Here is a 15,933-nt window from a genome sequence, read left to right on the forward strand (position 1 = left end):
GCTCCATATGTCAATATTGAGTCAGGGTCATAATGCCACCTATTGATTTTTCCATGAAACAGGAAGTTATTTTTAACACAACTGTGCATTGTCCAATCAGCACCAAAATTTAAACCTATGATCAGAGTCCCAACCTAAACGGATCTATTAATCTGTATGTAGTGATAGTGAAAGCGCAACCTACTGATTTGTCAAGAAAAGGAATTTATTTTTTACTCCTCTGGGCCTTGTCCAATCGGCCCCAAAATTCTGTCACATGATCAGAGTCCCTGCCTGGGCAGATCTATTTGTCTGTATGTAGTGATAGTGAAAGCGCCACTTACTGGCAACAGGAAGTAAGCCTTGTTTACAACTTTAATCTATTTACATTATATTTTCACCTTGTGGTCTGCACTTGATGGCGTGGGAGCCTTGACGGTAACCCGTAATACAAGAGTGAGCGTGGTCCGACGCCACATTCATAGTCATTTTGCCTAGTCCCTGACCTCCCCCCCTGCGATCGCATCAGTTCCCTAGTTTGCAAGTGCTCAGGCTCACTCAGTGCTGCTTCGCAGTCCTAGTTAATTTATGTTTTTTGGAGCTCCTTTAAAAAACCCAAATAAACTTAAGGATGTGGAAGTTGAGCTTGCTTGTTCACAAGTCATTCAGGATAGCAAATCAATCAATTGATGTGAATTTTAACAGCCATCACACCTGTATAATGTGCATAGCTGAACTCCATGAAGTCAATGATTGAAATATCAAACCCCTCCAACACCACCCACACTGACGAAAACGACAAAACATGAAAGTATGTTAAGTAAAACATGAGACGTGACAGGTATGGATCAATTTCCACATATTGGCAAGTGTTGTGACTGAAATGATGGGGGATGTGTTGTTCATTGATATTAAAAAGGAATATGACAGTGATGGATACAAATAATATAATAAATACTACACACTTTTTAGATGCCATATTAAAGGAATCAGACATAAATTGGAAACTTTGTATGGACTTCCATAAGTTGCCTAGTTAACAAGTCATTAGTGTTGTGGTTACAGCAGCAGCTGATGTCTTGTGCAGAATATTTTAATTTAGACTAGATGCATCAAGGAGAGCAATTATTACCCCCAAAGTCTGAAGATGTCTCCCACAGCATTCCCATATATCTCTCTCTACTTGCGTCACCCATTCTAACAGCAAATCCATGAAAGTCTAGAATTGCTGTCACTCTCTGTGTCACAGAGGTGTTAGGTTCAGCCTTAAGTATGCATTCCTAACTCACACTGTCCTTGATATGAAAAGTCTATGAGCAAAGACACTGCAATGTACTGTTGATTGGCCCTTTATCTATAACCTGACCTTTGGCACTGCGAAGAGAGAAGGGAGTATGTGTGAACAAAATAGGCCCCACTCTCCCAATGGTGTGCGGATTGTCAAAAAATCCTCAACAATTAGTTACTCACTGTTCCACCATCCTCCAAGTGCTGTTCAATTCCTTTTATTTCTAATTACACTGATTATCAAAAAATGTAGCTAATTGAAAAAAACTCCAATAAAAAGAACAAAAGTTTTAATGGGTTAAGTAATCAACAAACACTAACATTTCCCCCCTAAAAAACGTGGTTGCATCAGCTGCATCCAGATACTCAAATGGTGTACTTTCAATAACTGTTCAAACGATACAAGTTCAAAGAAAATGCAAAGATTAAAGCATAGAACTGATCAATCAATCAAATTTTATTTGCATAGCCCATATTCACAAATCACAATTTGTCTCATAGGGCTGAAAAATGGTGTGACATCCTCTGTCCTTAACCCTCAACAAGAGTAAGGAAAAACTACTAAAAACCCTTTTAACAGGGTAAAAAGAACGTAGAAACCTCAGAGAGAGCCACATGTGAGAGATCCCTCTCCCAGGACGGACAGACGTGCAATAGATGTCAAGTGTACTATATATCAAGCAGTCCTGCTGCAATCATAGTCTATGGTCAGCAGCCAGCAAGATCATGGATGATGCTACAGTGAGCATAACGTTAACCACGGCATCTCCAGACTGACATGTGCCCGGTTTGAACCTGCTCTCATCTGGGAAGAGAACGGAGCGCCCATGGCGGATCTGCCAATCCTGGTGTTCTCGAATAATAAATGATCTGCACAGTGCTGGACTGAGAGCATGGGTCCCCCCTAGAGGACGTTGGGCCCTCATGCCAACCTCATGGAGTCTGTTTCTGACCGTTGATCAGATACATGCACACCAGTAGCCTGCTTTGGGCAATAATTCACCTATTCCTCCTGGGTACATAATCCAGTTTCAGCTGTGTCCTCCATTTTGCCTGGGGTCCTTATGGCTGTAGTCAAGGACCCCTATGCAACACTTTTTTTTTCAAACTTAACTTTAACTTACATTTCATTCCAACGAACAGTTCACTTGCTTTTACTCCAAATACTTCCTTATTCCAAAAGAAATGCTTTCCACTTCCATCGAGGGAGAGACAGACACAGCTTTAGTTATGCATTCATGTGATGCATCCTTGGAACACAAACCTGTCCCATTTGAACCTTAGTGTTGTGTGATGCACAGTGCAGGAGGATTCAAAATGCAGTAGCCAGATTTAAATAACAAAAAGTGTCCTAAAGGTACTACAGAAACTCTTAATTTAGGAACACGAGGAACAAGGTGACAGGATAACAAGACGAACTGACTAAGAAAAAAGGGAAGCACAGAGACTTCAATACTCAAGGGAGGCAGGGATGATTTAGCTCAGGTGATGGACAGAATTTTGGATAAAGTGCCAAAAGAAAAAATTTGGTAGGCTACTGCCTTCTTTTATGGTCATGTGCCAGAGCCAGAAGTTTGGCATCTTTTCTTGGCTTCCAGTTCATTAATGTTTATGGTTGGGCTCTGTGCTGTGGAAACCCTACAGTTGGAGTGAAGGTGTGCATCAGTGAGATGACTCTTGTGTGTGCGTGTGTAACTTCATCACAGAGAAAAGCTGCTCATACAGGTATGCAGTGTTGTGCAAGTTCACAAACTAGTTCACGTTTATAGTACATTTTTTAAAATTTTGAACTAAGGTCACGATTCAAAAAATTAACTCATTCACATTCATTTGTTTCAATTTTTATTAGGAAGATTTAATCGATGGTGTCGGATCAGGTCTGCGTGTCATTTATTTTTCATTAAGTTGTTTTTCATGAAGTTTAAATGCTGAAGCGAATCAAACAAACACTAAGTTACTTTATGTGCTGATCCAGTCCTGATAAGTAGTGATGAGTGTTTATTTCAACAATGTTTATTTTTGTAGTTTCATTTTCACCAAGACAAACAAAAGGTATCGACATAACCTGAAAAGCAATTGTAACAAAAACCAAACAGCAATCACAACTACAGACAATAGAAATGTGCAAAAAAAAATGTATAAAAAGTAATAAATAAAAACATCACAAATCGGCTGTGGCTGAGGGGTAGAGTGGTCGTCCTCCAACCTGAAGGTCGGCAGTGGTTCGATCCCCAGTCTGAACCATCTGCATGTCGAAGTTTCCTTGGGCAAGAGGCTGAACCCTGAATGGCCCCCCATAGAATAACAAAGTGCTGCAATTAGATGCACTGTATGAATGTGTGTGTGAATGGGTGAATGTAAAACTGTAAATCGCTTTGAGTGGTCATCAAGACAAGAAAAGCGCTATATAAATACAAAACCATTTACCATATGAACAAAATTCCTTTCACCGTGGTCTGATACCTTCTTAAACGATATATTTAGGACATGTTACCAATGGAGCATTGTCACAAGTCAATGTAGACATCTCTCTCATATATGAATAGTTAAATTATTCTAAATTCCCCTCAACCACCAGTATTCCCCCCACATCATTTTGCTCAACAAAGTCCAAGAATGGTCCCCAAACCTCTTTGAAGTATCATGTTGTGGCAGTCGACCATGCCACGGGGCTCTCACCACAGCAGCCAGGTTTATAACATGCTTTTATTCCCATTTAACGCACATCAGCAAACATAAATTGAACTTAACTTAAAGGGGTCCAGCAGTTTCTGCTGGAAATCTAGGCTTTGAAACTCAGTGTCTCGGTCCTCTGTGCCTCTCTGTGACTGTCTCAGTGTTCCGTGTTTCTCTGAGTGTTCTCAATCGCTGCCTTTTAAACATGAGGAGCAATCAGATAACAGCTCTCACCTGTGCTGATTGATCCTCTGTGGTGCAGGTGAAGGTGCTCTCCCAGCACAGGAAAAAAAGGATGTCTTCCACTCTTCCTGATACATTTTGTCATCTGACGTCTGTTGAGATGAGTGTATCTTATAAATCAGTCAGGCAACACTGAATTCATAAAATCTGGAGGTTGAGCTGGAGATTAATTATCATAATTAAAAATGAATATTAATTCCTATCTTGCCATCACATCTTGGTCAGACAGATGATAATCAGCCACCAACCCCAACATGCCTTTATATTACCTTTCAATCAAAACATTGTTAAAGTTGAAACAAAGTGATTTAATGATAAGTACCAAGTCAAGAAGTAATTAATCTTGTGATTCAGTCTTTTTTCAGACTCATTCTCAGAGCATTATGAAGTGAGTTCAGTCTATTATCTGACATATCACTAAACCAAAGCAGAGAAAATCAGGGCTAAGGGTTATCAGCTGTCAAGACACATTTCCACCCTGACTCTGCTTTCAGGGTAAAAATGCATTCTCAACATAAAAGGTAAAACTGTTAACTGTAATCATGACATCCTAAGCAATATGCACACCTCCTCTTACTCTAACAGTGTGAAGAGGTATGGTCGTAGTTCAGACCCAAAGAAGTGTTTGTAGTTTAAGACACACAGACATGGCATCAAATAATGTATCGATATCTAGTGTTGGATCTAATGTATGTAATTCCGACAATAGAGAATAATTGCAGATTTTTTTGTAGGCCTCAGAAATAATTATCTTAATCTCATAGTTGTGGTTAAAATAAAGTAATTGTGCCTCTTGACCTGCATTCCAGACTATGCAAAGTAAGGATTTGATATGGGCCTATGGTTGTTGATTACGTATGTGTCTGGAGTGAGGACAGCACTTTTTAAGGCCTGCGGGAACAAACCTGACAGAAGAGATGTGTTGACAAATTGTAGAAGATTTAAAGTTCTCATTTAGATTATGTTTTTGAAGATGCTGCTGTTCATGAACTATCAAGGAAAAAGGTTTTCCAGTGAGTGAGATAGTGTTCTCCAACAAAATAGAGGAATAAACAGAGAGAGCAACACCAGTCACCACACACTTAGAAATGTTTTGACCCTTGGCGATGATTAAGTATGACCGAACAGTTAAAAAAATGAAAACCTTATTCAGAGAATAATTTGTTAATGGACCTTTGTTGCTCGTACCTGAGAAGTTGCCCAACTACCTGATTTTTGGATTGAATCTCTGCTGAGTTTGATACATGGGAGGAATCGGTGTCTCTGCAAGCCATACCGTATTGTGGCAAGTGCATCTGGAAAGTTACACAAACCAAGGTCTGCTATAACATATACATATCTGCTATAACATATACATATGCTGCTGAGACTCCTTCAGAGAGGTACAAAAAGAGTTAACAAAAGGAACTGAGCATAATTGCTACATGATTTATTTTAGAACCAGTTATGATAATTAATCTCTTCAGAGTATGTCCTGAGGATTTTCCCGTCAATGCGATACCATCTGATACCAGAGGCCTTTCCAAAGAGAACCAGCTCCAGCCATTGCATGGTTGTTAAGACATTCAGATGGACACACATTTCTGGAATTAGTAGAGGGCCACATGCAGTGCCTGTAGTAAACATACCTGTTTGGAATGGTCCGTTTGCCTGTCTTTTGTAAATCCTCAGGAGCAGGAATTTGCTTTATTATTGTTCACATGTGTGGCTTATAAATGAATATATAAGTTAACTGGTGTTATTTTTTCATACTTTGCATATTGGCTATTTCAGAGGTCTGATAATCAATCTACACAATCTCAAGATTCAAGTTCACAACTCAATTTAAATCTCTGTAATTTAGCTTGATATAAATAAGTGCTGCAATAAAACAAATGTGCTTTTACTTTGAAAAGAAATTGGTACACAATAGCTGATTCTATGAATGCTGTTGCTATAAGGGAAATCGGCTCCAATAATGTGTGTCAGTGTACCAGTTCGATATTGTTGAATAAAAATGTATATTATTTGATGCATGCTGGCAGTTGCAGAACACCGTGCAGTTTATAGAGGTGTTTATCTGTTAATACGTTTATATAATAGTATTGTATATTAATTATGTGCTCATGCAATACGTTTGTTTTATTAATTTGATTATTTTGGCGATGGCTGTACATTTTGAAGCATCCATCCTCCAAGTCCCATAATGCCTGGCTTGGCAGAGGGAACTCGCTGATGTGGGAATGGCCGAAATCGTGTCACGTGACACATGTGGCGTCTCCCAACCGCTCTGCCGTTGTTTGGCTTGACATCCTGTTGTTTTGTGTCCCGCAGGCAACGTTTAGTGCTGAGTCTTCAACAGGAACGCACTCGCTGTTGCTCTGCTAACTAACACCACGGTACGTTCTCTCTCTCACACACACACACACACACACGCACACACACACACACACGCGCATTCACACTGTGTTGGCTGTGATAACACATGGCTGTGTAAAACACAACGTACTAACAACGTTAGTACTCCGAACGGTTACATTCGATGACCTGGGAGCAGAGGACAGACACTCGCACCTACTGACATTCAACATCTATCTCGGTAAGTTTGAAGCTCGTTTACACTAACCCGTATATATTCCAGCCAAGTCGAAACGAGTGAAAATTCAATATTTAAAGCTTAAAAGTCATAGGGCACACCCACATGTCCACATTTTGGTTTTAAAATGCTTTAGGGTATTTGTGTTGAAATACCCTTTGTAAATAAGAACATCCTGTCACGACTACAATGCCATGAATGGTACAATGCAGATAGATAACAGTAAAAACACATATGATGTAGCTGAGATAATACCAATATTAAATATATTAAATCAAGTTATCTGATCAAAATATTTAAGGACGAAGCATCTTTCTCATAATTTTAACAAAGAATATTCCATTTAATATTTATTTTGCCATTGTCATGTAAGTATATCACCATTCCCATCTTGAAGAACAGATTGTTAATATAACATGATAACATCTGTGGAGCTTCTGATATTACTCTGTTTAAGATTCCTGATTTCATAGTTAATTGCCTTTTCATTTCATAGACAAATGGTCACCCAAAAAAGACAGGAGAAGCAGATATAGTAGAAACATTAATTCCTAAAGTATATAATACATCAGAAAAGAAATTGAAATCTAAACTGTAAAATATAGGATATGTGCTGTCTTGGATCCTGGGTCAACTGATATGTATGCTTCTTAGTCTTTGGTGAGAAGGACAGAAATCAAAATGGTACTTAGCTGGGTGAAAGAGAAGAACGATTTACAGGCTGTCACTCTCGATATTACATGTAGGTGTTCGCATCCTATTGGATATTTAATCCTAAAGTAAGAATTCCTACGTGTCCTTACGTCTTGCCACTGGTGAAATACGCAAAAGAGTAGAAGATGGTGAAAGTTAAAGTTGGTGTCGCTCTTTCTGGCTCATCTGAGTTAGATATGAAAGTCCCTCACCCTAGACACTACAATGTACTGTTGGTTGGCCCTTTATCTATAACCTGACCTTGGGTACTGTTTGGAGAGAGAAGGGAATATCTGTGGAATTTAGACAGCCACTATTGTCCTGTACAGATATTATGTTCTATACAATATACATAATATATAGTGGCATATCCTCACATAACGTGTGAGGATGTTAAAAAATTCCATAACACTGATGACTTGTTAAAATTTGCTGTTGTTAATGACAGAGGGTAGGTGGCCCTCACAGCCCCTGCAAAAGTCTACTGCTAGTTATCTGCAGAATTTCTACTGTATCTTTGATAGTAATTCCTACTAACAAAGGTAAAACGTCAAAGGAGCAGTTTTCAGGCACAAACAGAGAATGTCTACATATTAGTGTCCAGACTTTCTCCAGAGTTTGTTTTTCACAAATGAACAACGCAGGAGATTCTATGGTCTATGGTTCTAACAAAGAAATCTCCAGAGTACTCAGGGGTGAGGTGTGGCAGGAAGTAACCTTTACATTCTGCTGCAAAGATCACATGTTCTTGTTTACAGCACATCAACACAATCTTCAGCCCTTATCACCAAAGGTTCCTGAATCTTATCCTTATGTGCAAAGTTGACATCTTTGTCTGTGTCTTCTATGTGTACGGCACCTCTTTTTGTTTTAATAACAACAGATGTGTCAGCACCAACTGGGTGGGACATTTGCGTGCTCACATACATCCCCGGATAATTGTAGAGCCTCTTACAGATCCTGCAATATTGTTTTTAAGAAGAACAGTCATTATACCCCATTTCTGCCTGAACCTCGTTTGATAAATTGGATATAAAATATCCTTGAACATAACACTGCTGGAGAGGAAACCTTGGGAAATTTGATTTAATCAGTAACAAAAACAGTGCTGCACTCAAAGGATAATTTATTGAGAGTAGAAAAAGTCTGCTTTTTTAGACAAATGTTAAAACCTGCTCTTCAGATCACATATTTATCTCCTCTTTCTTTTTCCCCCCTCCTCCCCAGATCTATAATGAATATATTCCTGGAAACAATCCAGGTCCTCCTGCTGTCATTGTGGTACAATGTGGAATCCTTCATCCATCTCTTTGTGCCCCGGAAGAGAAAGACCATAGCTGGTGAGGTGGTGCTGCTTACGGGGGCAGGTAGCGGGATTGGTCGCCTCATGGCTCAGGAGTTTGCGGCCCTTGGCACTGTGCTGGTTTTGTGGGACATTAACCAGGATGGGATGAAGGAAACTGCCAGACTGGCTAAACAGAGTGGAGCCAGCAGAGTACACTACTACCTGTGTGACTGTAGTGACAGGAACGAAGTTTACAGAGTGGCTGACCAGGTAAGCTTACTTTAAGAACTACCAAACTATTAACAACTGCACTTTTCACCATACTTGGATGACTTTACTCAGCTAGCTGCATCCGCTCATAACTTTTAGCTGCTGTAGACAGCTGGCCTAATCAAGTTTGGCCAAATGTGTCCTAAGCCACATTGGAGGACCACAGGCTCAGTGGATGTTCCTTGACCCACCACAGTTTCTAAAATAATCTTCAATTGTTTTACTCTTCTCAATGGTCATATGTTGATTTGTTTGAGGCCACCATCCTTTTTTTTCATATTGGTGAAATCTTAAACCATAGCAGAATTGCATTTAGTACATTGATTGACTGAGCCCCTCCTGACTTCTCTCTCTCTGTATCTCCAGCTTGTGCTGACACAGGCACATGCTCACACATAGACAACAGACACGTCTGTATACTTTGAGAATGGAATTGACGTGACGTATGTGATTATTTCCATAAAGAGCAGGGAAGTGAGATCTTATCACAAATGGAAACAGAGGATGCAGTCAGGACACATTAATGCCTGGTAGGAACAGAAAAACCTAGATCTGTCCATTTGTAATCTGATCTCTCAGGATGTTTGTTAATAGGTCTGAACAGGGTCTGTGTCGTTTACTGGCCAGATAATGTATTTAATGCTAAAATCTTTGGGTTGAATGACGTCAATATTGTTGATTACATTCATACAATTTGCTGTAAGTTAGAGATTATTTCTAAAAGTGTTTTATCTCTAAACGTGCTCTGTATTAGTATAGAAGTGATCTACACAACAGAACTGGTAGCTCTCTCTTGGAACCATTGTATTTCGCCTCTTGCAAACCTGTTAAGCAACAGTGTGTGGCTCGCAAACGTTGCTTACTTGGCTGATGTTTTTGAACAATAAAACACATTAAATGTGTCTATGCAGGGGAGGGAGAACAACGTTTTGGAACAATATGCCAAAATCGATGCCTTAAAAAAAAAGATCTCCGTGTGGGCAAGTCATGTTTCTAAAAGTCGACTCGACGTGTTCCCCAATGCCTGTCATGATACGAAGAACAGCAACTGGACAGGAAAATTTTTTAATGGAGATAACAATCACGAAACATCAGAATGAACTTCTGGAGCGGTTTAATGACTATTTCTCCGAGAAACAGAGGGATGACGACTGGATACGTGACCCCTTTGGAATCAACATAGAAAGCTGAACGTTGCCAAGCGTACTCAATGTTGAAGTTCCGAAATTGACAAGTGGTCTCGGCCTACCAAACATTTGCAAATTTTTGTAGGATTTCAAGCTATGTAGTTCTAACATAACTTGACGTGGCTTTAACTCTAATCCAGCCTCATGATTTGTTCAGAGGGGGGCTGTTCTCATTATCATTGGCTGTTTTTGCGTTTCTGCATAATATATTTGTTTGGGTAGTTCGATGTTTGAAATTAATTGAAAGACCGAATTAAGTTGTGTTTCTCAAATGAGTGTGGACAATCATGAGGTCAGGTAAAGAGCGAAAGAAGTGAATATGTATACGGCACATTGTTGCATTTCTTGACCTTTCCTAAACTACCTTTGATAGACAATTTCCAGCTTGTGTGACAAATTTTTCAGTGAGAAACAGTAGCTAGCAGCAGTGATGATGACATGAGTCTATTCAGTTCGCTCCACAGGCAGAGAAATTACCCATATGCGTCCAAAACATTGATTGTCAGCACAGATTGTACTTCAAAGCACATTAGCATGCACACATTGTTATGCTGTTTGTCTACTAAGATCACTGCTGCCTTGACTGTGGTTATTGTTTGAAACAGTGGTGTGTGTAGCAATCCCACTTTCTGCTTCTCTATCAGCTGTTACTGATTAATCTAATAGCATGTCAAACACAGAGTATTTAATATTCAGCCTCAAACACACAGTAAAAATGGAACTGTCTGACCTTAAAACAAATGTCTATTCCTGCAGTGTCAGTAACCATCCACAGACTTTATAAAATACACAGCTGTGATCAGATTGTCCAAGTTTAATAGCTTAGATTTGACTCTGCTCTTACAGTTTACTGAGCTAATTCAATTTATCATAACTAACCAAAGCTTTAACTGTGCTCCACGCAGGTAAAGCGAGAAGTGGGTGATGTCAGCATTCTGGTGAATAACGCTGGCATCGTGACAGGAAAGAAGTTCATGGATGCTCCAGATTCCCTGATTGAGAAGACAGTGGAGGTCAACACAATGGCTCACTTCTGGGTCAGTATAACAGTAGGGAGAACTGTTAGCTTGAACGTCATCCCGCTTATTGTCTGCTTAGCTTTGTATTGAGTTGTGGGATCAAAAGTTTTTCTCATGGAGACTTTACTCTACTGTTGCTTAAATGTAAAATTCTCTCTCCATTGAAGATTTCTATTTATTTTTTGGTGAAAGTATTTTGCATGGAGGCTCAAGTGCAGCATTGAAATAAGATGTTGACATTATTATGAAGCCAAACAAATTCACATTACTTTTGTAACCTATATGATTAGACACACAATCTTACCTTTTATATTAACAATCATTCATCACCATATGTGTAAATTATGTAATGATGATGTTATGAAATGGAATTATCACAATATAAAAAGTTTGTCTGTCATTTAATCTATTTTTTCACTTTCTTTTACATTGCCAGATAAGGTGTTTTTCAACCTTTTTTCAATTCTCAGAGATTACCTATTGGATCTCGATTTTTAGAATCAAATCCCTGCCTATATTCTGTTTGGTGGTTTATTTGTTGTCTGTTTCTCTGCTCAGACATACAAGGCCTTCCTTCCTGCTATGATTGCCAACAATCACGGACATCTTGTCAGCATTGCCAGTTCTGCTGGGCTCGTAGGAGTCAATGGATTGGCAGGTGTGTGTTTTTTCTTGTTTTCATTCATATCCTTCAATTTTGAGGAGAGTGCCATGAGTTAAACCCCCTCTGTGCAACTGTTTTACATTATTAGAGCCATGATTAGAACCAGTAGCGCATATGTTAAATTAGCAATGATGAGTAGCTGCAGCTGAGGGTTTACCTTACTGCTTGTCTAATCAAATTATTTATGTAACGTATGATTAGTTCACAAGAGTGGGATGGACGGGCAACTTGTAATATAAGACCTTTGGCCACTGGCAGTTGCTGACAACCAGGCATACAAATCTGAAAAATAACTAAAAGAATAAAAATATCTCTGAATGAAAAATAGGTGTCTGGGTTAGAATCTCCCGCGGCATTGTTCAGGTGTGAAACCAAACCTCTGGAGAAAGGGTGGACCCAATTCCCCAGTTTTATTTTGAATTGAATATATGTGAAGTGAGATTCGATCACAAGTGGTTACGGGAGACGTATTCAGGACGACTTTTAATACCAGGTGTGAACACACATACTTTACACTGGCCACTTGTGATCTCTCAGGACCGATGTTACTGGGCCAGTGTCAGTAATGGATTCAGACACTGTTGATCAGTGTACATAACAGAACTGTTATCTGTCTAAATTAGTATGATAAAGCTTTTCTCTAAAGACCTGCTCTTACGGTTCAAAACTGCTTTTGAACTTTAGCCTTTTCATCATACTGGGTGTGAAGGGAAGTCGTTCAAATCCTGCCCTTCCCACTGCACTGATACCTACACACACTATACTTAATACTTTCAGATACCGTGATACCATGACATCTATGGGACACAATTAGTTGTGTGTTGGTCAGATTTGACATGATTTTTCAATCTTCTGCTATCAAAAATATTTTAATTTGGTATTGCATTGCTTTAATGCTTTATAAATGTGTCAATCTACAGCTTCCAATTATTTTTATTACCGAGTAATTAGGGGAGTAGGGCCTTGATAGAAGAGATGACCAAAAACCTGATGGTACCTCTGGCTAGGCTCCAGTGGAGCTGCAAGAACTTTCCAGAAGGACAATTATGACTAGCCCTTTACTCTTCTGGGTGTTTTGGCAGAGTTTATGGAATGGCCTCCTCAGTGAAAGACACATGAAAGCAGCTAAAGAACTCAGATTGTGAGAAACAAGGTTCTCTAGTCTCATGAAAACAAGGTTGAACCCTTTAGCCTGAAGCTGGAGGAAACAACGTACCACTCATCACCTGACCAATCCCACCCCAGCATTGAGGCCTGTTGGTTGCTTATAAAGCTGTGGGGTTGTTTTTAGTGTCGGCGAAAGGGATACAGGTCTGGGTTTAGGAGAAGCTGAACTGAGCAAAGTACAGAGAGATTCTTAATGAAAAACTTATCCAGAGCAGTCAGGACCTCAGACTGGGCCAAAGGTGAAATACTTATCCAGAGCAGTCAGGACCTCAGACTTGGTTTACATCTTAACAGGATAAAGACTCAAAGCACCTTGCCGAGATAATTCAGGAGTGGCTCAGGAACAATGCTGTAAATGTCCTTTAGTATGCCCATCAACGGTGCCCTAGATTGCTTTTCTTTTATGGCTTCAAGATTTGTAAAGATAGAGGAAAAATCCACACCAATCCAAGTAAAGATTGAAACAGTTATCTTTCAAATTTAGGGAGCAGTGACTGTGGGCTCTGAAGCTGTTAACATATGTAATTCATTTCTGAACCATTTTTATTTATCATTGTTATATTTGACTTCAGGTATGATTTTCACAAACAGACTGGCAAGGTAAGCCATGTTCTCATCTAACTGCATCAAATACCCTTAGTCTAGGGTTGTGTTTAGAAGTCAATCTGTTAGCTTTGACTAATGGAAAGAAGATTACTCACCTGCTGGAAAAATCGTGTCTATTATTAATGCAGACTTTCCTGTCGGGTTACTTAACCTGCTAATAGTTGAGTAAGGTCATAAACACCTTTGCAGGAACTCCATATGTTAAAGGACCCATCGTATGGCCATTTTACCACAGTTTATATGGTTCCTTGGGGTCTTGATGAAATGTCTGTAACATACTTTGGTCAAAACACCACAAGGATCATTTAAAACAGCACCCCTTTTACCCTGTCTAAAACAGCCCTCCTCGGATTGACCTGTTTTGAGCGCCCCGCCCCCTTCTCTGACATAGAGGAACTACAAAAAATCGCGGGAGTTGTTTTTTTCCAGAGTTTTTGGGACGGTAGACATGCCAGATACCCACATTAACGTGTAGAAGCACTACAAAAGTGGAATTTTCATAATATGGGCCCTTTAAGAAGGATCTAAATAAAATTCCAGGGAAATCTATTTATTCTGGAAAAAAACTTCTTTCTTTTGGGTGTGGGACTTGCAGCACTGAAGATGCCTGACTGGTGGAGTACACTTGGTTAAAGGTCCAGTGTTTAAGATTTAGGTGACAGGGATCTATTGGCAGAAATTGAATAGAAAATAATCCTAGTGATGTTTTTACTAGTGTGTACTAAATTGTATGAATTGTTGTTTTCTTTGGGCCCCTATATTTACATCTGTAGCGGATCCTCTCTACGGTGGCCACCCAGTTGTTCAAAGTGGACAAACTAAACACCTTTGACAACTAGAGGTTTCCACAGGTTCTCTTTCATGTTTGGAAGGGGAAGGTGAGGTGAGGGGTATTCAGCTGCAACATGCCACTTTAACTAGATTGTACCCACTGAGCCTTTAATAGTGCCCGTCTCTTTTCCAGTCTTAAATCAATAATTCAATTTGCTAAACATTAATTCACGATCAATGGCGACATCATTTAAATGTCTTCCATAGAGGTTGCTCTTACACATTAAAGTAAAACCCTTTTTTAAAAATGATGGTTAACACAAAAGGGATTTAAATTTGAAACAGTCACAAGTTGAATAAACTATATATATAGTATATATATATTACATTGGGTAAATGGGTGAAGATCAAAGTACTTGAAAGCCATACTTTCATACTAAAAGTACAGATATCTTACCTGAAAGTGACTTCGGTAAAAGTAAAAGTCACCCGTCAGAAAATGACTTCAGTAAAAGTCTTAAAGTAGCTCATATTAAAAGTACTTAAGTATCAAAAGTATCTGGTGTTGAAATGTACTTAAGTATCAAAAGTAAAAGTACAAGTACCAACATTTAAAATGCAAAGTGCTTTTTATAGTAGACTTATACAGACACAAAACAACCCAAAATGTTTCTCCTCAAGATTTATCTCAACTGACTGAAAAATTATAACAACAATATGCATATAATGTATATAATTTATAATTTTACCAATTTTGAACCCTAGATGCTGAGGTTCAAATAGTAATGGACCAGTGCATCTGAACTTCTAGAGACAACAAAGAATCAACTATAAACAAGTGCCTCTTGTGTCTGCCCAAGAACATTAATAAACCACAGTATAACCCAGACATGGGCAAAGTACGGCCCGCGGGCCGTATACGGCCCGTTGGGCTTTTTAATCCGGCCCGCCGAACTTGTCCAAATAATAAAAAAAAATATATATATATATATATACATTTTTTTTTTTTTTTTGGAAACTAACAATTTTGTAGCACTTAAATGGCACGTACTTATAGAACTTTGTAGTTTTGCTTTATTTTTGAAGAAATCGTACTTTTTTGATTCTTGTTTTTCTGGGTTTGAACCCTTGGGGTTGAATGCACTTATTGTAAGTTGCTTTGGATAAAAGCGTCAGCTAAATTAAATTTGCCCGGGAGTGTGGTGTATAGGGCTCGAAAGGGCACATGATCTCCCTTCACTTTTTCCCTTTGCCCTGTGAGCCCTTCTGTAAAATGAGAGGATCAAGGAAACGAAAAGTGGACAATGAGTGCCGAGTGTTTAACACGGAGTCGACAACAAAATACTTTTTCACTGATGTCCAATCGAAGGCTGTATGCCTTATATGCCGAGAAACTGTCGCAGTTTTCATGGAGTACAACATCAGCCGTCACTTTGCTACGAAGCATGCTAACTACGCTAGCAAGCAGTCAATTCAAGAACGGGTGGCTGCAGCTCAGAGGTTGGCAACTA

At 39.2% G+C, this 15,933-nt stretch overlaps 1 protein-coding gene across 2 annotated transcripts in view; it reads left to right on the plus strand.

Moving 5' to 3' along the window:
* Positions 1–6,450: 6,450 nt before the first annotated feature.
* The window catches only part of sdr16c5a (short chain dehydrogenase/reductase family 16C, member 5a), a 57,310-nt gene continuing 47,827 nt past the window's right edge, over positions 6,451–15,933 (plus strand). Inside the window, exons 1-4 of one of the 2 annotated variants that reach the window (XM_061083804.1) lie at positions 6,451–6,563; positions 8,681–9,008; positions 11,101–11,232; positions 11,773–11,872. In XM_061083804.1, the coding sequence (XP_060939787.1) occupies positions 8,688–9,008; positions 11,101–11,232; positions 11,773–11,872 (553 nt within the window). In that variant the 5' untranslated portion in view covers positions 6,451–6,563; positions 8,681–8,687. Of the gene's footprint in view, positions 6,564–6,605; positions 6,764–8,680; positions 9,009–11,100; positions 11,233–11,772; positions 11,873–15,933 lie in introns of those variants that run through there. The other variant, XM_061083805.1, reaches the window with a different exon arrangement.

Source organism: Limanda limanda, chromosome 13 (assembly GCF_963576545.1).
Source record: "Limanda limanda chromosome 13, fLimLim1.1, whole genome shotgun sequence".
NCBI classification, from domain to species: Eukaryota; Metazoa; Chordata; class Actinopteri; order Pleuronectiformes; family Pleuronectidae; genus Limanda; species Limanda limanda.